General features: G+C 49.6%; 2 protein-coding genes across 21 annotated transcripts in view; one reads left to right on the top strand and one right to left on the bottom strand.

Moving 5' to 3' along the window:
* HERC1 (HECT and RLD domain containing E3 ubiquitin protein ligase family member 1) overlaps positions 1-10,761 on the top strand; it is a 170,647-nt gene extending 159,886 nt beyond the window's left edge. For all 20 annotated transcript variants that reach the window (XM_019755324.2, XM_019755330.2, XM_074327595.1 and 17 more), the window contains 8 exons: positions 120-289; positions 1,394-1,563; positions 1,838-2,003; positions 2,804-2,880; positions 3,714-3,966; positions 4,447-4,599; positions 7,117-7,422; positions 10,122-10,761. In XM_019755324.2, coding sequence (XP_019610883.2) covers positions 120-289; positions 1,394-1,563; positions 1,838-2,003; positions 2,804-2,880; positions 3,714-3,966; positions 4,447-4,599; positions 7,117-7,422; positions 10,122-10,307 — 1,481 coding nt within the window. In that variant the 3' untranslated portion in view covers positions 10,308-10,761. The remainder of the gene's footprint in view (positions 1-119; positions 290-1,393; positions 1,564-1,837; positions 2,004-2,803; positions 2,881-3,713; positions 3,967-4,446; positions 4,600-7,116; positions 7,423-10,121) is intronic.
* Positions 10,762-16,412: 5,651 nt separating this feature from the next.
* On the bottom strand, positions 16,413-20,772 carry FBXL22 (F-box and leucine rich repeat protein 22). The gene is made up of 2 exons (XM_019755339.2): positions 20,304-20,772; positions 16,413-17,474 (listed from the first exon to the last, which is right to left on the bottom strand). The coding sequence occupies exons 1-2, from the start codon at positions 20,636-20,638 to the stop codon at positions 17,129-17,131; spliced, it is 681 nt and encodes a 226-aa protein (XP_019610898.2). The 5' UTR covers positions 20,639-20,772; the 3' UTR covers positions 16,413-17,128.
* Positions 20,773-23,205: the final 2,433 nt, after the last annotated feature.

A 23,205-nucleotide genomic window follows, 5' to 3' on the forward strand; every position in this document is an offset into this window, starting at 1 on the left:
TATAGAATTTAAGTAGGTGTTCATTGTGCACTTCACTGTTTTGTGTGTTTGAAAATTTTCAAAATACTGAAAATGCAAGGAATGCATTTTCCTTATGTGTCCATTTGCTTTCCGGGCAGGTGTGTCAGTACCGCTGCAGCTGGGCCTGCCCGATGCAGTGCCCCCGCAGTACGGGGCCCTGCGGGAGGTGAGCATTCACACCGCAAGGGCCCGGCTGCGGCTGCTCTACCACTTCTCAGACCTCATGTACTCGTCCTGGAGGCTGCTGAACCTCAGCCCCAACAACCAGGTAAATGCTGGCTTAGGAAATAGTGCCTGTGACATACATGCTCACCAGGTCTGGCCCTTTCTGAGCCTGTGGAAAATTCTTCCGTGGCTAATAGTTTTTACTCCCAGCACCCAAGAGATGTAGAAAAGTCAACAATTCTGTTCGCATTTTATTGTTGGTTCAGTGACAGTCCAGACATCGGTAGTCATGGTGCTGGACACACAGTGGTCTTCCTTCTGGGTTTTGGCTTGTCCACCTCAGGGAGGGATGACTGGCTAAGCATGTGTTTTCTGTGAAGTCGGTGAAATGGTTTTAAAGCTTAGGCACACACAGTGGTTAGTCCCAGTCAAGGTTCTTATGTGAATGAATCCACAACATTTAGGAGACTTCTTGCTCTCCTTACAGATGTGCATTCTGGGTCCTGTGGAAGAGTAAGTGGGGGGTGGGGGGTGGGGATAAAGTAAATTTGGCTGATTTGACTGTCTTTATAGAACAGTCTAGTAACTTAGAAAGAAAGCAAGCTGGCTATGTTTGTTTGTTTAATGTGTAGGCATGCCTACCAAAATGGGTATCAGTTTATAAAACTGTTCATCAAAAATCCTTTGGGTAACCAGTAATGGGCATATGAGAGATTTGACAAGTCATTGTTAGAAATAGATAATCAGCGAGGCAACAGAATACTGTATGCACTACACAGAGTGTCAGCAAACTGTTTGTAATTAGTGGGAGAAATGTCTAATGATATAAAGTTGGGTGAGAAAAGCAGCAGAAAATTGTATAAACAGTATGGTAACAATATGGAAAATGTATGTCTACACACATGGAAGGAAGCGGGAAGGAAACAGATCGAAGTGTTAACGGGGCCACCTCCATATGGTAGCATTCTGGATGATTTCATGTGTATGTACATGTATGTGTCCTTTTCTGTGCTTTCCAAGTTTTTTAAAATAATAATTACATATTTTATTAGAACAAATATTTTTAAAAGTGACTAATAGCTACTCATATCCGGGTTTATGGTTTTAAAGTGAATTTCAGAAAGAATTGTGTTCTAAAAGTAAAAAAGTAGTATTTCTTTTAAGTCTTAGAGTGTATCGTTTATGATAAGCTCACTTTCTGTTATAGAGCAGTACCTCCCATTATAATGCTGGGACGTGGGGCATTGTGCAGGGACAGCTGCGGCCTTTGTTAGCCCCAAGAGTCTACACCCTCCCGATGGTGCGCTCCATAGGAAAAACCATGGTTCAAGGCAAAAACTATGGACCTCAAATTACAGTCAAGAGGATTTCAACCAGGTTAGCATATGTGTGTATGTTTCACTAACTAGCATTTTTTTAGATGAACATTATTACTAACTAATCTTTTGAGCCTTCCTCATTTGTAAAGTAGGATAGTAACAGTACTTACATTAGTACCTGATGTGGTTACAGTGGGCCTAGCACAGTGTTTGGCTGTTGTTAAGCTTGCCTGTTCATTCACTGATGGGAAGACATCTTCAAATGACCTTTGTGGTGATTTGGGGAAGCTGGTGAGAGTTGTGTTTTATTCTGTTTTTCCTTTCTCTTGAAGAGGACGGAAGTGTAAGCCCATCTTTGTCCAGATAGCAAGACAGGTAGTTAAACTGAATGCGTCAGATCTCCGTCTGCCCTCCAGAGCGTGGAAGGTTAAGCTGGTTGGCGAAGGGGCTGATGATGCTGGAGGAGTGTTTGATGACACAATCACAGAGATGTGCCAGGTATATTCATTTTCCCCTGAGTCGTCCGCTCTGGTGTTGGCCATTTTACTGATTCCAGTGATTATTCTGTCAGACATGTTTTTGTAAATGTAGCAAGGATGCATTTGTGAGCCTTATATGAAGTCATGCTGTTAATGATGTATAGGTGAATTATAGCGAGAGTTTGTGAAATGTTGTGTGAAGGTACCTTACTAAATAAATGTCAGTGCTTAGCCATCTATCAATGACTCACCATCTGTTGTGCCGTATAATACTGGCAGAGGAAACAACAATGACACATACTTACATTTATATAACAGACAAATCCTGGACCTCCCATGTGCTCCGATTTATTCTGGTGCTTTTAGAACTTCCAGGCTCCAGGGGAATTAGAAAAACAAGTCTTAAGAGTTTGGACTAGTTCTTATTTTAAGATTTACAGTGGCAGCTTTGCTTCCAGATCAGCTCTGACCCTTCCAGCTTTGTCTAGTATCAGGATTTTTTCCGATAAATCTGATAAATCCTGTGACTAATATAACACCTAGCTATCAATTATTGAGTCTATATTTGAATATACTATACCCTACTCATAGACCCCAACTTCTGCCCTGGATTCTTTTCATCTTAGTTCTGCATGGGGGAGTTCCTAATTTCATTTTAAATTAAAACCGCAAAAATAATTATAGAGATGTCTGGTTGTCAGATAGCATTATAAATTTCTAGAATATTCTCGTTTCAGTATGATGTTTAATGTAATTAGTTCATTCTCTTGCTGCATTTGATTGTCATTTCTCAAAAAATTGTTTTTCTTTCATTTACAGGAGCTTGAAACTGGTATTGTTGACCTTCTCATCCCCTCTCCCAATGCTACCGCAGAAGTAGGTTACAACAGAGACAGGTAAGGCAATTAGCAAGTAGGTATTGAGTGTCAGTAATCAGTAATGATAATAATGATAATAATCACAATAGTAGCTCGCATTCATCACATTTATTGATTGTTTACGATGTGCCAGGCACTGTTCTAAGTGCTGTACATGTGCTATCCATTGAATCTTCATTATAACCCTAAGGAGTAGGAATTACTGTTATTCCCTTTTCACAGAGAAGAGACCTGAGGCACTGCCATAATATCTGGGTGTTTAGTATGGGACCAACTCAATGATAATATATAGGGGTAGAGAGAGGAAAGTTAAACTTGATAATGAAACCTCACTTCTTTTGTATTTCTGAAGACCACTGTGGCCTCCTCTCAAGGAATTTTCTGCATCAAAATTTATCAAAAAGCTTTCATAGGCTATCAAGTCACAGCACTTACTATTTGCAGTTATATGTTATCCCTGTATTTGCCAAATTTTGAATTTTGGATCTTGTGTCATGGATTTGTAAATGAAGTGAATATAGGAAATCGGGTATCCTAGAGCAGATAGCTTAGGACTTAATAGGCCATTCACTTGCCCTTTTATGTCTCTTCTAAAAATAATTCAAAATATGGTCCCTGTGCTGTCCAGAACAGTAGCTACAGGCCACATGTGGCTGCTGAGCATTCAGAATGTGGTGAGCGTAGCTGAAGAACTGGATTTTAAATTTTATTTAATAATTTAAATAGCCACACGTGGTAATAACTACCATATTGGGCAACGCAGGTCTAGACTAATGCTCTAGCTGTTGGGTAACTTACTTTGAATAGACTTGAGAACCGTTTTGTTTGAAATACTTTCTTTATTTCTGCAGGTTCCTTTTTAACCCTTCTGCCTGCCTCGATGAACACTTAATGCAGTTTAAGTTCTTGGGAATTTTAATGGGGGTTGCCATTCGCACAAAGAAGCCTCTGGACCTCCACTTGGCCCCTCTGGTGTGGAAGCAGCTGTGCTGTGTCCCACTCACCCTGGAAGACCTGGAGGAGGTGGATCTGCTCTACGTGCAGACCCTCAACAGCATTCTTCACATTGAAGACAGTGGGATTACCGAGGAGAGTTTCCATGAGGTAAACCCTGGCCCGTCCATGTTTCTGCTGGGATTGAGTAGATGCTTCTCAGATGTGATCTTCCCCTTGCTGTCTGGCTGACCCATGCCATGTGCCATTGCTGCCCTCAGCAGCTCAGCTCCAGCAATTGAAATAGCTGCCAAGAGAGTCAGCTCCAGCACCCAGCTTCTGCCCCTTTAATCAATCCTCTGCCAGTTAGAATGAAGGACCAAGGGAACCAAGGTGGAGAAGGAAGCCAGGGGCGACCAGAGTTCATCAGACCTAGTTTAGGGAAGAAATGTTCAGCATCCTTTCTAACTCCAGCCAGAGGAGTCAGCATATTTCCTGCTGCTCCAGTACCCTAATCAGCTATCTCGGCTGCTTTGTTTTAATCCTTAAAAATCTTGATGTTGTTACTATTGTGCTATATTTGTGTGTGTAACGTACTTTTTGTTGTCACTTCTACCATGTAGTAAAAATTCTTTTTTCTTCTATCCTTAGATGATTCCTCTTGATTCTTTTGTTGGCCAGAGTGCTGATGGCAAAATGGTTCCCATTATCCCTGGTGGAAATAGTATCCCACTCACATTTTCCAATAGGAAGGAGTATGTGGAGAGGGCCATTGAATATCGACTTCATGAGATGGACCGACAGGTGAGATGAAATATTTGGGGAGGTGCATACGAACATTTGCCTTTGTCTCCAAATAAGAACTGGCTATTTACTGCTGAATTTTGGCATATGAATTGGCTGTGTTCATTCATTTGTGTTTATATTACAGCTCCTATTCAGAGACTTTTCAGGTCATAGCTCTGGGTCTCCTACCTCCTTACCCAAGGCCTTACTTAGGTCAGCTCCGAATTGGTCACTGGTTGGATTGAGGCCAGGCTGTCACCCAGGCCTTCAGACCCTGCTTTCTCTCTCCTCCTCATCTCCTCCTGCTCCCCAACCCAGTGTCCCCACTCCAGCTTGGGCAGTCAGGGCCCATGTGAGGGAACCCCTGAACGCTGATCGTGCAGTCCCACACGAGTGCCTCTTCCCCTTCCTGCTGCAGCTGAGAATGCATCTCCTCCACAAACCAGCTCTCCTCCGAGTCCGTAACTTGTAGAGCTCTTTTTTGTTGCTTGGAAATTCCTCAAGATATCACATACTTCTGTGTTGCGGTCTAAGAATTAGGCCATAGAGTTTGGGTTTTGTTTCTTCGATTAGCTTGTAAGACATTGAATGAAAAATATATTTCATCTATCTTCATCTATCTATCGATCTATGTATATCAGTCTGTCTAATCTATTTCCTATATATTCTTGTTCTATGCTGACATGTAGTAAGCATTTAACAAATGATGGAAATATGATCAGTGATCATAGAAATGAATATTTGTGCCCAGAAATGTTTTTTTCTTTTTTCTTTTGGTTGTACAATCCTTATAGCCACTTCAGTAATACTTTATTTGCAGAATATGTTGAGGTTTTATTGAGAATTGGTCTCAGGCTCTGAGGCTGTGTAGTGATTTAAAGTATGTATTTTCTACATTCTTCACTCCTGGTCCTTTGACTCTGGCTTTGGGCCAAGTCCAGTCAGAAAACGAAATCCCTTAGTTTAGTGAGGGCGGGTTCCATCAGCAATGCTGTTGACACAGCCGGGACTTCGGATTTGACTCTAGTTCTTGACTATTTTTGACTCTCAGATAGTGAATAACTGACTAACGTGTATTGATCACCTGCGTGCCAGGCGTGGTGAGGCACCCCGTGCAGTTTTTCCCATAGTTATTCCGGGAAATAAGGATTACTGTCACATTTTCACAGATGAAAGCACTGAGTCCCGAGAAATGAAGTGCTGTACCCAAGGCAGAGCCAGGATCCCAAAGCAGCAGCTCTTCTGCTGGCCCTTCCCCTGAGGGTCTGACGGACACTCCACCCTCTGTCAGTTGTGCGCTGCTCTGTCCTGGCTTCATTCCTTTCTCTGTCACAAGGCCTTCTTCCTCTTTCACTTCTTCCTCATCTCTTAGAACCCAGTGTTCTTCCCATAACTGTCCCCAGTTGTCCCCTGCCCAAGCAGCCAGCCCCATAACATACCATAGCCGCATTTCTTTCCAGGCAGCTTCTGTGTTAGAGTCAGCAGGCATGCCATCTTGGTTTTTGGCAGACTTTGGCGGGGGTATTCCTTTTAATATCAGTAGAGACCATTGTCACTGCCAGTCCCATTCCTCAGCCCCAGACATGACAACCTTGGACCAATCATAACTCCAGAGCCTTCTCCGAGGTGTGGCACCTGTTGAGGTTCTAGGTTTGCTTTTTTTTTGTTTGTTTTTGTTTTTGGTAGATGTTTTGGGTTGACCAAGAATGAAGGCGTATTTATGAAACCAGCCTTGAAGACCGATGAGTCTGTGTGTAGGGGAGACACGACTCGCAACCTTGGAGGAGTTCTGAGCAGCCGGTGTGGGCCGCCCCTGGCAGCCCCCCGCGGCAGCCCCGCTGGCCTGTGTGCTGAGGGCCCAGCAGCAGCGGTGTCACTGCCCAGCCAGTAACACTTCTCCTCACGGTTATGTGAGCAGCAGTTATTTGCCTCACTTCTCAGATGAGAAAATTACAGTCAAAGAAGTGGGGGAGCTGGGATTTGGAACCCAAGTCTCCAAATTAAATTCTCTGTCCTTTCTACTGCCCTCCTACAAGAGGATTTTCCAGTTTTCCTTTCTTCTTTGTCCTTTTCTAACAGTTTTTAAAACAATGAACACAAATAATTTTTACCAAAAAATATGACTATTTTCAAAAGAAAAATAGAAATTACAAAAACATTAGAAGGTAGACATGTCCTCCAAGAGCTTCTTACCCTGCTGAGGAGATTAACTGCCCCCGTGGCACACTTTCACAGCCCACGGCAGCGTGTGGGAATATAAGTGAGGAGGCTTAGGGACGGAAGGAGGGCTCCTAAAGTGACGGGAACTGGGACCAGAAGGAGTATCTGAGTCCCACCAGCAGGGAGAAGCTCTAAGGAAGGGTCAGAGGTAAGGAGGGCGGGCCGTGCACATGGGCACTCGTGCCTGGAGTTCTGAGGGATAAGTCAGGGGCCTGGGGAGTGGGTGAGCAGGCGGGAGGTGCCCAGCCCATGTGGGTCCACGATGGGTACTCAGTCTGGGCGCTGACATTGAATCAACAACTCTCGTGGGAGCAGGTAGCTGCAGTCCGAGAAGGGATGTCCTGGATCGTCCCCGTGCCACTGCTGTCCCTCCTGACCGCGAAGCAGCTGGAGCAGATGGTGTGCGGGATGCCCGAGATCTCCGTGGAAGTCTTGAAGAAAGTGGTGCGGTACCGGGAGGTGGACGAGCAGCACCAGCTGGTGCAGTGGTTCTGGCACACGCTGGAGGAGTTCTCCAACGAGGAGCGGGTGCTGTTCATGAGGTTCGTGTCGGGGAGATCGCGACTGCCAGCCAACACTGCTGACATTTCTCAGCGATTTCAAATCATGAAGGTTGATAGGGTAAGTAAGCTATTTTTAATTCCTTGGTAATGCCTGTCCTTATTGCCTCCTGTTGCTTATATGTTGGGAAAACCAAACTGTAACCCTCAAGTAGGCCTGCCAGTGCAGGCTCAATGCTTGGAATTTCCGTATTTTTAAAAAACCAAGCAGAAAAACTTGTTCAGAAACATCACATAACTTCAGTGAAAAAAGACCTAAATGGATATGGAAGGCATACTATAACCAACAAGCTTCGCTAAATCTTCCAGTATCTTCCTGAGTGAACGCTAAGCTTGGCGGAGGGACCATCGTGTTGCCTCTGCCTCTTATTTCCTACACCTTTGCGTTGTGTGACTTGTCACTGGGACAGGGTCTTAGTTGTTTGTTTCCGTTAACGGTACACATGCTCCAGGGGGAACTGGAAGAGGCGGGAGCAGCGGGAACGCACTCTGCAGCTCCTTGTGTGGAGTGCCGCGTGCGGAGCAGGCAGTGCAGCTTCTCTGTAGCCTGACGAAAGGCCCCAGCTGCAGAGCCCTGGCCCAGCTGCCGTTTTGACAGATGGCGTAGGAATAAAAGGGCTTAGAGTCTTAAATGCACACTGCTGCCAGACTCAGCTTTCTCAAGCACCCATCTGACCATGTCACTCTCCTCCTTTCAGACCATGCAGGGCCCCCCTGCATTGACTCCAGAATAAATGCCGACCACCTTTGCAGCCGTAAACACCTCCACAGTCTGGCCTCTGCCCCGCTTTGTGATATATAACCTCTTGACACTTACTATGTTCTGGCCATAATGGGCTGTTGGCCTTTCTCCCTGACAGACCATGCTGTTTTTAAACTACTTTGCCTTTGTGTAGGCTGTTCCCTAGCTTTAGTAAATTCCCCTTCACACTGCTTTCCATCTATGCCTGGCAAGCACTTATTCATCCTTTAAGCCTAACAACAGTGTCACCTCCTCCAGGAAGCCCTCCTGGGTGCTTTCCTGGACCCTCTGACCATTCCTGAGGGGAGACTTAGATCTCTTTCTATCCACCTCCTGCACATTTCGTATACCCCTCAAACCCAGCATTAAGTTATAAGTGTCTCTGTTCCCTCTATCCCTGTTCCCCTCCCAATAAGCTGGGCAGTCCTCCAAGCAGGGCCGACAGTGTTTATTCCGGAAACAGTAAGGATAGTAGGGCCTCTTCACACAAAGGCCCTTCCTGCCAGTTTCAGCAGGTTTCAGTGCCTGCTTTTCTGGTGTTTTTCCAGTAACTACTCCTGGAGGTTGCTCTAGCCAAAGCTATCCCTCCCCCGCTGCCTCCCAAGGCTGCCCGCCTGGGCTCCACTCCTGGGCTAGGCTTGCTGAAGAGGCCACGCACAGGAAGGGCTATGAAAAGAGCCTTTCCATAAATTTTCTACATGACTTGCCAGAAACTATAAGTTGTAAATCTGTTTTGTTGCTTCAGAGAGAGGTGGGGAGGAGGAAATGGTTTATTTCTATTCAGCTCTGGAAAAAACCCTTGCCTTGTATCTGTCAGGGGCTACCCCGCCATCCTTGGAGTTAATCCACCACTAAGCCCCTGCATGGGGGGTTTCAGCCTCCGAAAAATGACCACTGCTGGTCTCGCCTTTATGACTCTTAGACCAGTTCTCTAGTTTCCGAGTCAGAGCCACCTGCTAACATTCCCCTTCAGTGTCTTTGCTGGTTTGGGGTTTTTCTGCATTTGAGCTTTGTGTTAGCACTGGCTCTGGGTTCTGGGCCCTCCATCTCCCACCTCTTTGAAATGCACTCACCTGGCTAAGGCTCTGAGGAGGGGAGGGGAATGAGGGAGGAGAAGGCTGGTTTTCAGTGGGGGTTGGGCAAGAAAGAGTGGGCAGGTTTTTTTTTAACAACTAATTTTTTAAAAAATTGTAAAATCGGTGTAATATTGTTACAATCATTACAAATCGTTTGGAAAATAGTTGTGTTTGCAGGGAGGGACAGGGAACATAATGTAATCCTATCTGTCTAGTAGTAGCCATTCTCACCTTTCACCTTTGCTGATTCCTCCCAGTCTTTGCCTCAAGCATACACATCTTTGCATTTTGTATTCTGCTTTTTGCACCTAACAATCCATCCTGAGAACTTTTTCTGTTTTGCTGCTAGTTATCATAATTATCATTTTAAATGACTGCATCACCATCAGTTAAAGGATGGACTGGGATTTAATTAACTGCTCATTCCTCTTTTGAGCTGTGTGCTGGCAGCCATGGCTGGTGAAGCGTGCAGAACGCACCCTAGGGGGACAGTGAGGGGAGGAAGAGGGTGGTGGCTCCCTGAGAGTTGTTCCTCCATTTCACCAGCTCTGTAGGGGAATCCCCGAAGCATCTTCACGTTGGTACCCTCTTGGTGAAAGGGAATGAGCTCGGTTGCACGCTTACTTTGCAGCTGGCACTGTGTGAAGTGTGTTCTCTCAATCCTGTCAGGGCTTGTTCTCGCTGTACACACGAGGGCTTTGGAACGTGAGGAGAGGAAGGAAAGCCTTGATGGCCATGGGACACAAGAGCCTGAGCGCTTTCTAAACCATGGCCCGGTCTCTGCCTCCTCTCGCGTTGTCCACACAGTCATGTCTGTGGAGCCCATCTTGCAAGCAGGGACACGCTTTCCTGACTTTGGGGCGGAGGGAACGGGCAGCCCCTCGCTGCCATGTGACACCCGATGCTGCAGTCACGGCTCTGGGTCTCTCTCTCTCTCCACAGCCTTACGACAGTCTGCCTACCTCACAGACCTGCTTCTTCCAGCTGAGGCTGCCGCCCTACTCTAGCCAGCTGGTCATGGCCGAGCGCCTGCGCTATGCCATCAACAACTGCCGCTCGATCGACATGGACAACTACATGCTCTCAAGAAACGTGGACAACGCAGAGGGCTCCGACACCGACTACTGACTGCTGGGGGTGCCGTCACCCCCTCTTTTTCTCAGTAATTTCCAGTTTAATGTTGATATACTTTTATGGTAACTACATAGATGTTTTAGGAACATAAACCGACATTAAAAACAGTGGCCACATTTAGTTATTCTAAATGTAACAAAGAAATTAGATGTTTTTATTTTTCTGTGATTGTACAAAAAAAAAAAGACAAAGTGCTCTCAGTCAGGTTTTTCCCTCCATATTTTTGGTCACTTTGATAAGTTTGCATGGAACTATTTTGGTGCATTTTTAGTTGGGAATGGTACATTTTTGTAAACCCACCCAGTGAACATGAAATTGTACATTGTGTATAATTGTTCATTAGAAAGAACAGTTTTACATGAATATTCATATATTTATTTTGTTTTAATTTGAATTGCCTGTGCAGGGTTCCTTATGCAGAGAAATAAAGCCAATTCGGGAATTAAAACGTGGGCTGCTTTTGTTATCTCCAATGGAGCTTCTGACTGAGAAAAGAACAAGCTTTCAGGCTAGTCTCACTCTGATGTCTGTTTGCTCCTTCAGAAACATTCCTTCTCACTGAGCGTAGGCTTTGCTTGGAAATCACAGAGCAGAGGGCCACGTGGGTGTAGCAGTCCATGGGGTTGGGAAGCCCCCATTTTCATTTGTTCTGTCATCCTTGGGTCTCTCACTTTGTTCCCTAACCCCAGGGTCCTTGCTTCAGCCACTTGGCCCACCTCTCAGCACCTCCCTTCCTCTTGTTACGTAGCTGGCTTAAAGTGTAACACGCTAAGAAGAGCCTTTCGTGAAGCCCCAGGGTGTGGCTCTACTAGGCAAGGAGGAAGCTAACCGAAGTGATTTGGTTCTGACTCTGCCTGTGAAGAACACGTGATGGAATGAAAGAGCAGGGCCGTTTACAATAACGTGTTGTGTCTGGGGAGCGCGGCCAAGTGGGAAGTATGCAGAAAGGACCACTGTTGCTTGTAGGCACTTAGCATGCATGGATGACCGTGCACTCGTGACTGTGTGCATGAGTGAGTGAATGTGTGAACAAACATGAGAACTAATGAGTGGCTTTCATATCCTTGAACGATGGATGGTGAGGAGTTGTGCAAGGGGCTAGGAAAAGGGTTACACCCTTGGCGCTTGAACCCAGCCTCGAGGGCCCTGGGCAGTATACTCATTTGTTCAGGAATATCAGAAAGCATGTGGTTCTGGGGTACAGGGCCATCTTAAGAGCAGCTGTGGAGGCTTTGGCTGCCGGGCGTGGGCACAGGAAGAGGGGAAGGCCTTTGGGTGGCTTGTCTCCTTCATCTACAGCAAGTTCAAGCCACAAGCTGCTTCCATTGTACTTCGTGAACAAGGTCAAGGCTGACAGCTCAAATGAGGAGCCGGCCGGAGAGCCTTGCAGCAGTTGTTTAACACGAGGAAGGTAGAAGGTGTGTATTTTCAAAGAGAAATGGGAAGAAAAAGGGGGTTTTGTTGGCTAAGATAATATGGCGCATGGATCTTTCCCAGTGTATCTAATATTTAGAATGACATCTTAGTTTTCTTGAAAAGAGGCTTCGATTGGAACTGGGTCTCAGAGGGAGACCACAACTTCTGGGGAACCCCAGGAGGTTCTGGGAAAAGACAAACCTGTCGTACTTGATCTGAGAGCTCAGTCGGTAGCAGCAGTGAAGGGCTCTGTGTTTGAAGCACTCACTTGGGGTGAAGGCTGCCCAGGCCTCTGGACCAGGAGGGAACCTTTTTTAGAGAAGTGTGGCCTCTGTGTGCAGCTAAGACCCTGAACAGAGAGGGGTCTTTTAGTCTGGGCTGGTTCCTGGTGAGAAGTGGGTTTTCTCTCTTGCTGGCCTGGGCTGAGCGTGTGCTTAACTGGAGACATCTGCAATCTCAGAGATTAAATCAAAGTAATGCTCCACCCTTGTGAGGCTGCAGCCTCTGCTGCCCCAGTTTGCTCCGGACTGAGGGCCGAGGCACCCCCAGCAGGCTGATACTCATTGTTGCAGGTCTACCTCTCTGTCGGGCCTCACAGAAGCTTCTCCAGTGGTCTGACCCTGCAAGGAAAGTCTGCACAGACGCCTCAGTTTTATAACAGATGCCATTTCTTTGCTGGAACCTGTCTTTTTTTTTTTTTTTCCCATTCTCTTGACTTTTGGAACCTCTGGATGAGAGGGGGGAGGCGTGAGTCCCTGTCTGAGGAGCTGAAATGAGTTTAGCGCAGGTGTTTATTTTCCTTAGTTCACTTTCAGCTTCTCTGGAGGCTTGGGCAGTTTTTCTGTTTGCTGGACTCATACAGTTAACAAATACTTGCAGTTTTTATGACTCTTAAACAGTCTCAAGGGAACTTTGACCTCCAGCCTTTAAAATTTAAGATTTTCCCAGAGGCCCTTCAGGGTACAGCTTTGCTCTGGGCCTCCCAGCTTTGTGGCCCTTACCCAGCACTGCCAGCCAGATGAAACCTACACCTGGTGATGAAACCTGCATCGAGTTGCTAAAAACTCAGTTTTTAGCAAAAGCAAGTCTTAGGCATGGAATCCGAGAGCTGGAGGAATCCTAGAGCTGAGCTAAGGGGTCAGGTGATTTACAGACCGAGGTCAGGGGAGGGAAAGCACTAATCACAGGTGCTTACAGGCTAGAGCTGGGAGCCCTGGCTTCCTGTCAGCACCAGTGGTAGAGCCGAGGGGGCTCAGCCAGTCTCCTCCAAACATTCAGCCTGTGCAGAAACGGGCCAGTGTGGCCCTGCAAGACAGGCCTCGGAGCACCACCCCAACAGGCTCTGCCTCCCAGGTAAGCAATCTGGGGTCCCCCACTAAAGAGCCCCAGTCTCTGCTGGCACTGTGGTGTGGTCACTGGGACAGCCTCCAGCCAGGGGACACTGTCTGGCCCCAGTGCTGACGTCTCTCCTAGCTTTCCCTCTGTGTGGCCTTTGGCTGCTGTGGCCCAAACTGAGTGTGACAAAAGTTAGCACTCAGGAGCTGAGGAAAGTCTGTGGTCTGTCGTGACAGAGGCTGTGAGGGCATAGATAACCCCAAGCCATGTCCAAGTGCCTCTGGAACGGACAGGCTCACGGCTCCCCGGCTCGCTCTTCCCTGGACAGACCTTGAGCTTCCTGACTCTGCCTTTGCTGAGCTTTGCCTGCTGATAGCGACACCCTCCGCACCCTGCAATACGTGGGAGCTGGAGTCAGTCTTCCAGGCTCGGCTCAAAGGCTCTGTCCTCCGTCAGATGTTCCGGGATCACCCCTGTATAGACCCAGCTTGCTTCTTTCCAGTGCCCGTGCTTTGGGGGTTCCGCCAGGCACTTGGCTTTTCCAGCCCCCCACGGATGTGAAGGGCCTTTCCCTACTCCTGCCTTCCAGGCACTGCACGTTTAGACATAATCTCATCACAGTGTCACAGAGAGGGTACGGGTCCTATTTTACAGATCATGAAACTGAAGCTCAGAGAGGGTGTATAACTTGTCAGAAGAGCTGGGAGAGGACTCAAGAGCTCCCAACGCCAGCTGCGTGACCTGAGCAGGGGGAGTGCCTTGGGGTGGGGCCTGGCCCAGCCCATGGCCAATACCCAGTAAATGTTTGTGAGATGAATGAGTCAGAGGATTAATTAAGCATGTAGTGCTCCTTGTTCTATGCAAATCTGAGAGAAGGCCTGGAAAGTTGTTTTCAGATGAAGCAAGCCCCGGTGTGTCAAGTGCTTTGCTCAGTGCCTGCTGGTGGTGAACTATTAGAAGGCACAGTGGGGAGCCATGTGTCTCCGTCAGTGCCTGCCTTCTGGGAGCACCTCAGATGGCCCTTGGCTCAGGGGCCCAACACTCCCCTGGAGGGGGAGGGGCCAAATTAGAGCCCTAGAAATTATGTGGAACACAGCTGTCAGCACAGCTTTAGTTCTGCGATCACTAAAATCTTGGTATGTGGGGTTTACTCGGCATCAAAGGTTTAGTTAGGGAACTTAAGCCTCATTTTTAAAAGAGCTTCCGTGGGGAAAGCGGCCTCGGGAATCCAGGTTACTCCATTCCAGCTGAATTTGCAGTGACCTCTGCTTTACAAACACAATCTCATACTCCTTATAAAAACCCTGGAGCAAGAGTCTCTAGCTATCCCAATACACAGATAAGAAACCTAAGGTTTAGAGAGGGCTGACCTGTCCTTGGTCAGAGCAGAGCTTGTTCCCCAGACTAAACCACCAACTCAGGCAAATGGCCCGATGGGAATTAGGTCTTATCAGAGATGACAAAAGCAAAAAGCCCTGGGGCTTAGGTGACTCCATTTTAAACATTTAACCCCCGGGAAACCTGAGCTTTCTTTCAACATTGTTTGCAACAGTGGGAGAAAAATGAAGTCCCGCAGGTCCTCTCCCCTTAGCCCAGAGCACGGTGAGTGAACTGTAAAATCGTGGAGGGAGCTGGTCCCACAGGCTGGTGGTGGGCCCTCACATTCCACAGCAGGTGGCCGCCTGAGGGGTTGGCTCTGCCCACACGGGGATGAGGTATATGCCAGGCCTGGGCTCAGGGCCAACACTCTTACCCTATTTCCAGGCCAAGCACTGGCTCAACCAGGGGCCCAGGGCAGTGACTGAAGCCTTCAGCAGTCCCTGCAGGGGCTGGGGTGGGTGGCGTTCTGCTGGCCTGCCCACAGGTGCGACTTGGAGAAATGTCAGCGCCTCCTGATCGTCACCTGGATATCATCTCTGCCTTGGCTCCTGCCAGCGGAAGGCTGGGTGGGGGGCACGCAGCTCTCATTTCCCCTTCACACAACCTGGGAGCCTCCCCCGCCTCCCCCATCTCTTATTTCTCTGATCCCCTCTCCTTCTTGCCTTTCCTCCTCACTCTCTGCTCCAGCCACACTATTCCCCTAACATACCAGCCTTGCTCCTAGCAAGGCCTTTGCACTGGCTGTTCCTTCTTCCTGGAATATTTTCCTCCCAGAGCTGCTCGGCTCCCTTCCTCACAAAATGTCTCAAATGCCACCTTCTCAATGAGGCTTACACTGGTCAACCCCTTTGAAGCAGATTCTCCCTTACCCTGTGCTTCCCCCACACACACACACTTCTTATATGCCAATTACAGCTGTCATGCGTGGTGACATGCAGGGTCTCCGGTCCCGCTCGCTACATAAGAACGCAGGATATGGTGAGGCCAAAAAGGAGCACCCACAGAGCCATAGATAGGGGAGTCATACGACTATATTCTCGCTGGTGGCCGGGTTGGGGACACAGGGAGCAAACATCCGCCAGTATCCCAACAAAGGGTCTTCCTGCACCCCAGTCTTGCTGGCGGCCATGGGAGACACAGGAAGTAGGATCCACACAATCCGCAATCCTCTGCTTTTCTCCCAACCAACCAACCAACCAACCAATGCAGTCAGGGCAGTTGTATCAGTGGCTAATTGCCTAACTGGTTACAGCTGACGGCCATCTACTACCCAAGCCAGCACCTTTCCACGAGAGGCCGAGAGCCTGGGAACTGTTCTCTGGGACTCTGTCCCCACAAAGAAAGTCCTCAAATAAAGTTCATTTTGTTATGTTAATTAGATATCTTAGGAAATTGTTTATATCACTTAGCCAGTGATAAAATCAGTTTCATTATACGGTTCCATTCACTGGTTTCAAGAACCTATCAAGAGGTTTAAGTAAGGCCTGTACTTACTGTCTCTTCCCCCTACTAGAATGTAAGCACCATGAGAACAGAACTTGTCTCTTTTTCCTTGCTATTTCCCAAATAATTTGGACAAAATAAGGAACCCATGAGTAGGGATCAAGATGCCTTTTCCAAAGGAAAGCCCTGGCCTCAGGTGAGTAAAGGGCTTTGGTCACAGCTGGTGATGGGTGGAGCACCCTTCATCGGTGCTCCCTGCCTTCCCCACTTTCCCAGTTTTCCCATGTACCTGGGACCTGGAGGCTTTACTTTGGTGGCTAAAAGTGGTACACAGGTGACTAAAGCCTTGAAATTGGAGATCAGGCGTGTGCCCACATTCAGCAAATCCAACTGGTAAAAATCTAACTTTGCATCATCTTATAATGGTCTCATTATTCAAGGAACCTAATCAGGGCCGGTGCTTTTGTTTTTCCTTTTTGGGTTTTTGAAGTTCCTTTTTCCTTTATGAGAACAGTTTATTTAAAAAAAAAGGCTATGTGCAATTTATGGAAGAATCACAAGCGAATTTTCTGGAATCGCGTGTACAGTCAACTCCTCGGAACGCACCTGCCCGAGGAACAGTGAGCGGCCGGCAAAGGCGCGGAGCGAAGCCCACGCGCCGGGGCCCTGGCGTCTCTCGCCCGAGCTCCGTTGGGCGCTTCTGTCGCGCACTGGGCGACTCTCTCGGGCCCCCTGCGCTGGGTTCCTCCCCTCGCACCGCTCGCTGGCGCAGCACCGTGGCCACTTTCCGGGAAAGCCTGTGCCTGGCTGCGCAGTCGGCGGGGCCTCCGAGGGCCGCAGGGCCCACTGTGTCCCGTTACCAGGGCGCGCTGCTCGTCGCAGTGCGGGATCCCCTCCAGTCCCTGCCTATCTCTGAGCGCGGCCAGCGAGCTCGAGTGACCACGTTTCCAACCCGGTCGCAGTTCCCGAGGAGGGTGTAGGCGCCTCCCGCTCTGCGGAAGAGAGACGGGAAAGGTTCTGGTGTTTAGTGAGAAACACCCTGTTTTCCAAGCATCCGGTCATTTAATCTCGCACTCATTCTATGTATAAAATCGTAACGTGAGGTAGGCATTCGTATCCCGATTTTGCAGACGGGGAAACTGAGGCTCAGGAGACGTGGCGCCAGTCTGAGCTGGAGGAGCAAGGGTCGGAAGCCAGGTCACTCCTTCCTCCCGGGGCCGGAGCCGGTGTCCTTTCGCGGCCTAGCGCGGGAGCAGCTTGCGGAGGGCCGGGCCGGGCGCCTGCGGGCCGCGCGGGGGCTGGTCGGGTATCATGGCTGCGCTGTGCTCGGCGCGCAGCACCAGGCGCGGGCAGGCGGCGCGCAGGCGGCGCAGGCCGGCCGCGCTCACGTTGCGGCAGAAGTCCACGTGCAGCGTCTGGAGCGCGCGCCCGTGCGCCGCCACGGCCGCCAGCGTGCGGTTGGTGACGCGCGCGCAGTTTTCCAGGCGAAGCACGCGCAGGCGCGGACAACACCGCAGCAGGCGCACCAGGCAGTCGTCTGTGACGTGGCCGCAGCCCGACAGCGTAACGGACGTCAGGTTGGGGCATCTGCGGAGAGAACGCGGTGACCGCGCGGGTCCAGGTTGAGGAGGGCGCCATTAGCCCGCCCCCGGCCACGCCCGTGCGGGAGCTGGCTGGCTCGGGGGTCACTGGCAGGACTCGCCGCGGTTGACAGAGGAGGAACCGGGCCCACTGAGTTTAAGGAAGTTGCCTCCTGGATCTGAACCAGGGCTTCTGTCGCATTTCCCCTGCGCTTCTACCACTCCACTCACCATCCCTTAATCTGCGTGGCTTTAGCCCCAGGAGCCCCCAGTGGGGAACCCAAGCCCAGGTCCTGCTGGGACAGAGGGGATGCTGCTGCGAGGAGGGACAACTGTAGTTGCTTTGGTTTTTCTCTGGACTTGTTGCCTTGGGTGGGGGCGAGGGAAGCGGTGCGTGGTGCGTGGTGCCTGCCGCAGTCTAGCTTCCCGCTGAGGCCCTGATGCGCCTGGCAGAGGGAGGAAGGGTTTCCTGGGAGGGGGACGGGCTTAGAGACAGGCCCATTCCAGCCCTTGAAGTGGGAGCTGATGGGGGGCGTGTCTCTGAGTATTGGCTCTGGGTTCTCAAGCCTTGGTTTCAGTGATTGCATCCCCATTGTGACGACCCCAGGCTAGAAAAGGTCAGGAACTGGAGGTAGCTAGAAGGATGCCTGAGGTGAGTAGTCAAGGACACAGGTAACTTGTCCAGAAAGCTTGGCGGCCCCTCTGCCCCAGCCTTACCGGCACCTAATGGAGAAAAAGATCTTAAGCAAAGTTACACTTGGCTGATTCGCAGTGTGCCCTGCGCTGAGTCACTCTCTGAGCCCAATTTTCCTGGTGGGGCAGCGAGGGAATAATGCCTATCAGTGAGGTTGTGAGGTGTGAGATTTGGGGTGTGAAGAGCCTGCACAGGGCTTTCTATGGGCAATTCTAAACTTCTCCCGGGAATAAACAGAACCACACTGCTTCCATTCAAGGACCTGTCGTGGGCTCCCTGTAGCCAGAGGAAGCTGGAGTCTGCACCGGGAGTTGCCCTTTCTCTTTGGTTTTCCCGTCACCCTCCCCCTTAGTCCCTTGAGTGCACCTGCCTGGGCCACCTCGGCTCCCCTGTGCCTGGGGACGGGGGTAAGGAACTAAAGTAGCCAGCACTGCCACATCACACAGAACCCATTCCATCTTCCCAAGTTCACTTGCCTTCCTTTTCTTCACATCAACCTCTGCACCCTCAGTTTTGTAAATGAAGAAACCGGCCCAGAGAGTTCAAGTGACTTGCCTGTGATTTATTTGCTGTCTGACCCAGGACAAATGTCTGAGTGGCCACCTCCTCATCTGTCAAGTGGGGGAAATTGTTGCCTTCTGGGTGGTTATGAGGGTTAGGTGTTTAAGCTCCAAGGGTGTTGAGTGATCCCTTCCTGGAAGAACCTTTAGAATAATTCTGATGATTCTACCTCCCTGCCTAGCCAGCCCCAGCTGTTCCTCACCAACCCCCAGCCGACTGCCAGAAGAACCAGATTTATCATACTCATCTGTACCTACTACCGTATGTGCCAGTGCTACTGTGTCATTTAATCCTCAGCCTGTGAGATAGGCAATTGACCCCATTTTACAGATGAAAGGAGATTGCAAATGGAAGTATTTGGGTTGGGGTCACATGGTCCCAGTGGCAGAACTGGGGACTCAGCACAGAACCCTGACCACCAAGCCCTTGACACATTCGTGATGCCAGGGCCCCTTGCTGGTTTGGAGGATTACATCTGGTTCTTTTACAGGAAGAATGGAACTTCAGGCCAAGCTTTCCCCGTGCATATCACCCTCCAGTCGGATTTCTGGGCTTTGTTAAAACCATCAAAATGGCCTGGCCCAGTCCCAAGTCCATCTTCTCTTTTCTTCCTACTGCCTTGAAAAAGAGAGGTGGGGCCACTACAGTATCTTCTTCCATTCCTGTCATGCTGCCTGCAAACAGCAGCTACTGTAACCTGGGAGGCCTCAGGGTGGCTGAGCCTAGTTTGTCAGTAGCCCAGGGGTGCCTTTCCTCCTGGGACTGGTGAAGGATCAGAAAGAGGCCGGCTGAGCAGGTCTGTGTGCTGCGTGGGGCTCTGACCCCGAGGGAGCCTGGCCTGCGGCTCGGCCTCTGTCCAGGCAGGGTCCACAGATCAAAAGAGGACGTATTTGGGACATACAGCAAGAAGTTATTCTGTCTGAATTTAAATTTAACTGGGTGTCTTGAATTTTTATTTGCTAAAACCTAGCAATCCTAGATTGTGGGCAAATCACGTGACCTCTCAGCCCTTTGGTTTGCTCATTTGAGAAATGAGGGTAAAACACCCTGCCCCAGGGGAACCATGAAGATTAGTAAGTTTCTCATGAGGAAACCATGACTATTTATCACCACCCCTACCCCCCTAGCCTGGCACAGTTCAGCTAACCCAGAGCACCCCAGCTCTCCTCAGTTGTGTTTCACAAGCCTTGGCATTTACTTGCTAGAGGGAGTGGAGGGCTGAGCTAATTGCTGAATCTAGGAGCCTTTCTCCGGGGTCTGACCTTGAAAATCCAGGCCCAGCTGGCCCCCCCCCCCAGCACTGAAGGGCTGCCAGGCAGGACAGCGGCCCAGACAGCGACAGCCCAGTTCTCTCGGCTGCAGAAGCAGCTCCGGGACCTGTGAGGCTAAGAGGCTTGTCACTTGTTTCCCTCATGATTTTACCTACGTTCTGGGGACTGTGTTGTGGACAGGCCTGGAGGGTCTGGCCCAAGGCTCCTTGAGGCAGAGCCATCTTGGTCTCTTACATTGCTCTTCCCTGCCCCCCAGAACCCTCCCAGAGCTCTGGGTGCCAAAGCCAGCGCTGCTCAGGGGGCGACCTACCTGTCGCACACCTGGAGGAGGAAATCACTGACCAGGCTCTCGTGCCGGCTGCAGATGCTCCTCTGGAAGGCGCTCTTGAGCCAGTCCTCGATGCTGCACACCTGCACGCGGCTGGAGTGCCAGCAGATGGACAGGCTCCTGAGCGCCGGGCTGAGGAGGAAGTTGTCCTTCTTGAGTTCTGAGAGGGAGCGAAAATACAACAGGGGCCAGAGTGCAGGGTCCTCAAACACGGCCTGGAGCTGGGGGCAGGTCCTGGCGAGGTTCTTCCTGCTGTCCTTGTCCAGGAAGGAGAAGAGGTGCAGCAGGCACTCCCGGTTGAGCTGGGTGATGTGCATGGTGCACTGTGGCCACACTGCGTGTGGCGGGTCCCGGGCCTGACCTACTCCTGCTGCTCCTCCCCAGCTCCGGGCTGGTGGACATATATGGTTGTGGAATGGGGTTTATTTTTGGCTAACAACTGGTGCTGAAGCTCTGAGGTGGGGGGAAAGCCAGGATCCAGACATACGTGCAACAGTCTGTGGCTCGGCTTATGTTCAGAGGAATTGAAAATCCTGGCAGAAAAGCAGTCTATTGAAGTTTAAATAGTTTCCTTAAAAGGGATTTCTTTTTCTTTTAGCTGACAGTGGTGTTCAGCAGCAAGCTCGTTTGCCTTTTCTCGAGGCATTTTCATTCTAGGTGGCTGGCCAGACCACCTGTCTGGGCTCGTAGGCGCTCCTCCCTGGGAGGGACTAAGTAGTATCTGGTTTTCTTTTCTAGCATATACGTCAGGATCAGTGTTTTGCTCCCCTCTTAGGAGGGAGAAACCAGTTGTCCGTGAGGAGCTAAGGGTGCCAGTTTTGTGTTCAGATCTATAAGCAGAAGCCATGGGTCAGGCCTCTCCTGTCATTTTTACTCAGTGGTGATGGTTTGTCCAGGCTAGGCTGACCCTTCAAATCCTGCTGCCCTCCATCCACCAGGCAAAGGGGTTCCAACTGGCTGTTTTATCCTGAGTTGTTTCACAAAAGATTTATCTTAAGTAGCTTATATTTCCAAGCTTCTCTGTGTTATGTTTTAAACTTTTTACTTGGTTTTACATTTTTCCAGTTAGTGTCCTGCTTTATTTGCCTGTATTTCCCAAAATGTCAGGATGGAAGAGGTAGCACTTCATACAAAACTGTTTGAAACAATTTTAAAGTATTTTAGTCTAAGCTTGCCCTTTTAAACCAGCCACATACCACCGTCCTCCTGGATGCCTTCAGTTCCAACTCTGCAAACTGCCTGGAGATCTTAGCCGTTAAGTTCTCCCCTCAAGTAACTGAGATTTCTCAATAATGCGTCCATTTTCTAATTCAGCTTCAATGCCAGTCCTACCTGGGACCCTACCGCAACTCCCCTGCTGTGAAGGCCTAGCTTTGTGTACTGGTTTGTTCTGTTTGTTGGACGCTGATAGTAAAACATGCAGATGGAGTAATGAGGTGCGTTTTCTTCCTCTGCTAGACCAGGGACCACCACCTCAGGGGTTACCTTTGTTCCTTCTCCCATTTAATTGGAACTGGAAGGAGAAATACTTTGTTTCCAGTTGTGTGGAGTAACAAGAATGAAGTTACTATGCTGGACCCTCTTCTGGAAATAACACTTGGTCAGGCCTGGTGCAGCTTTGCCTTTAAAAGCAGGATGCAGCTAAGGACAGAAGCCATGCTGGCCATCTCGCTTGCTCTGAGAAGCCAGGCTCAGCTGTCTTCTGTGCCTCAGTTACCCCACCACTGCCAAGGTGAAACGGAAGGGGTGATTTTTCTTAAAAACAACATAAACAGAACAGCTAAAGCAGCAGCATTTCTCAAGGAAAGGGTAATTAGCTAATATTTCAAGCTAATCATGTTCATTGTTCAAAATGACAGCTGAAAGCTGAAGCCTGTCTGGGCTCTAGTTGTGCTTCTCTACCAAAAGGTACGCTGCAGAGGCACAGATGGGTTTAAGGAAAGCCGTATCATCTCTACTTTCTCCCCCAAATCCTTTCCAAACCAGTGCTTTCCACAGGGCTGAGCCCTGGAAATAAGTTCATTCGGGTTCTTAGAAGGCAGTACAGTGGGCATGTGATGGTTCCGCGTGGCTCCCGCAGCGCTGCAGGAGGAACACGGGCACCTGGCAGGGTGAGTGCTTAGGGCCTGGCCCTCTGCTGCTCCAGGTGGGCTGCAGGCCGTGTCCCAGGACGCAAGGTGGGCCTGCCTGTGGGCAAGGGGTCTGGCTCAGGCCGGGGTGTGGGTGACAACAGCACCCCTTTCTGCCTGTGTGGAGCTTGGCTCCTTTCCTTGGCTGCAGCAACAGCAGTTGCACAGTCCCTGACCTGCAAAGTGCCAAAGGGAGTGTGCAATGCAGGACCCGCAGGCAAAACCATCTGGGCTGCAGGCGACTGTCTTCAGTTACAGAAGACGGATGGGAACAGGCAAGTAAGTAACAGGAGAATGAGTGTGGACCAGGGTGGTTCTTTTATCTGTTTGCAGGGGACACGGGGCAGGTAGTGTACATAGGAGCTTACTATAAAGCAGAATGTATACATATTTTTTTAACAGCACTTGTTTTACTTTAAAAGATGACCAATATCCTTTGCTCAGAGCCTAAAACCGGGTTCCTCAGTGTAGTCTAGCTCTGAAGGAGGCAAGCAGACCTCACTTTTCAGAGAGCAGCTGTCACAAGGAGAGACAGTATGATTCCCTCAGCACAGGTGGGCTCCCTCAGGTACCTGACTGCAGGCACAAGAGGTTCTTGTCCCACCTGCCCCTGCAGGTCACTTCCCCTGGGCCCATGAGCGCCAGCCCCGACGCTGAGTTCTGGAAGAACTTACTCCTGTTCACTGACAGAGCTTGAGCAAGTCCATCATTTACTGGGCTCCACTGAAAGGTGTTGAGAAATAACAGTCCACAGG

Source organism: Rhinolophus sinicus, linkage group LG03, assembly GCF_036562045.2.
Source record: "Rhinolophus sinicus isolate RSC01 linkage group LG03, ASM3656204v1, whole genome shotgun sequence".
In the NCBI taxonomy this organism is placed as follows: domain Eukaryota; kingdom Metazoa; phylum Chordata; class Mammalia; order Chiroptera; family Rhinolophidae; genus Rhinolophus; species Rhinolophus sinicus.

Excerpts from the sequence above, each read along its gene's own strand:
- FBXL22 (XM_019755339.2), bottom strand. The coding sequence starts at position 20,638 with ATGCACATCACCCAGCTCAACCGGGAGTGCCTGCTGCACCTCTTCTCC. Across the intron at positions 17,475-20,303 it reads CTCCTCCAGGTGTGCGACAG|ATGCCCCAACCTGACGTCCG; the intron begins GTAGGTCGCCCC and ends TTCTCTCCGCAG.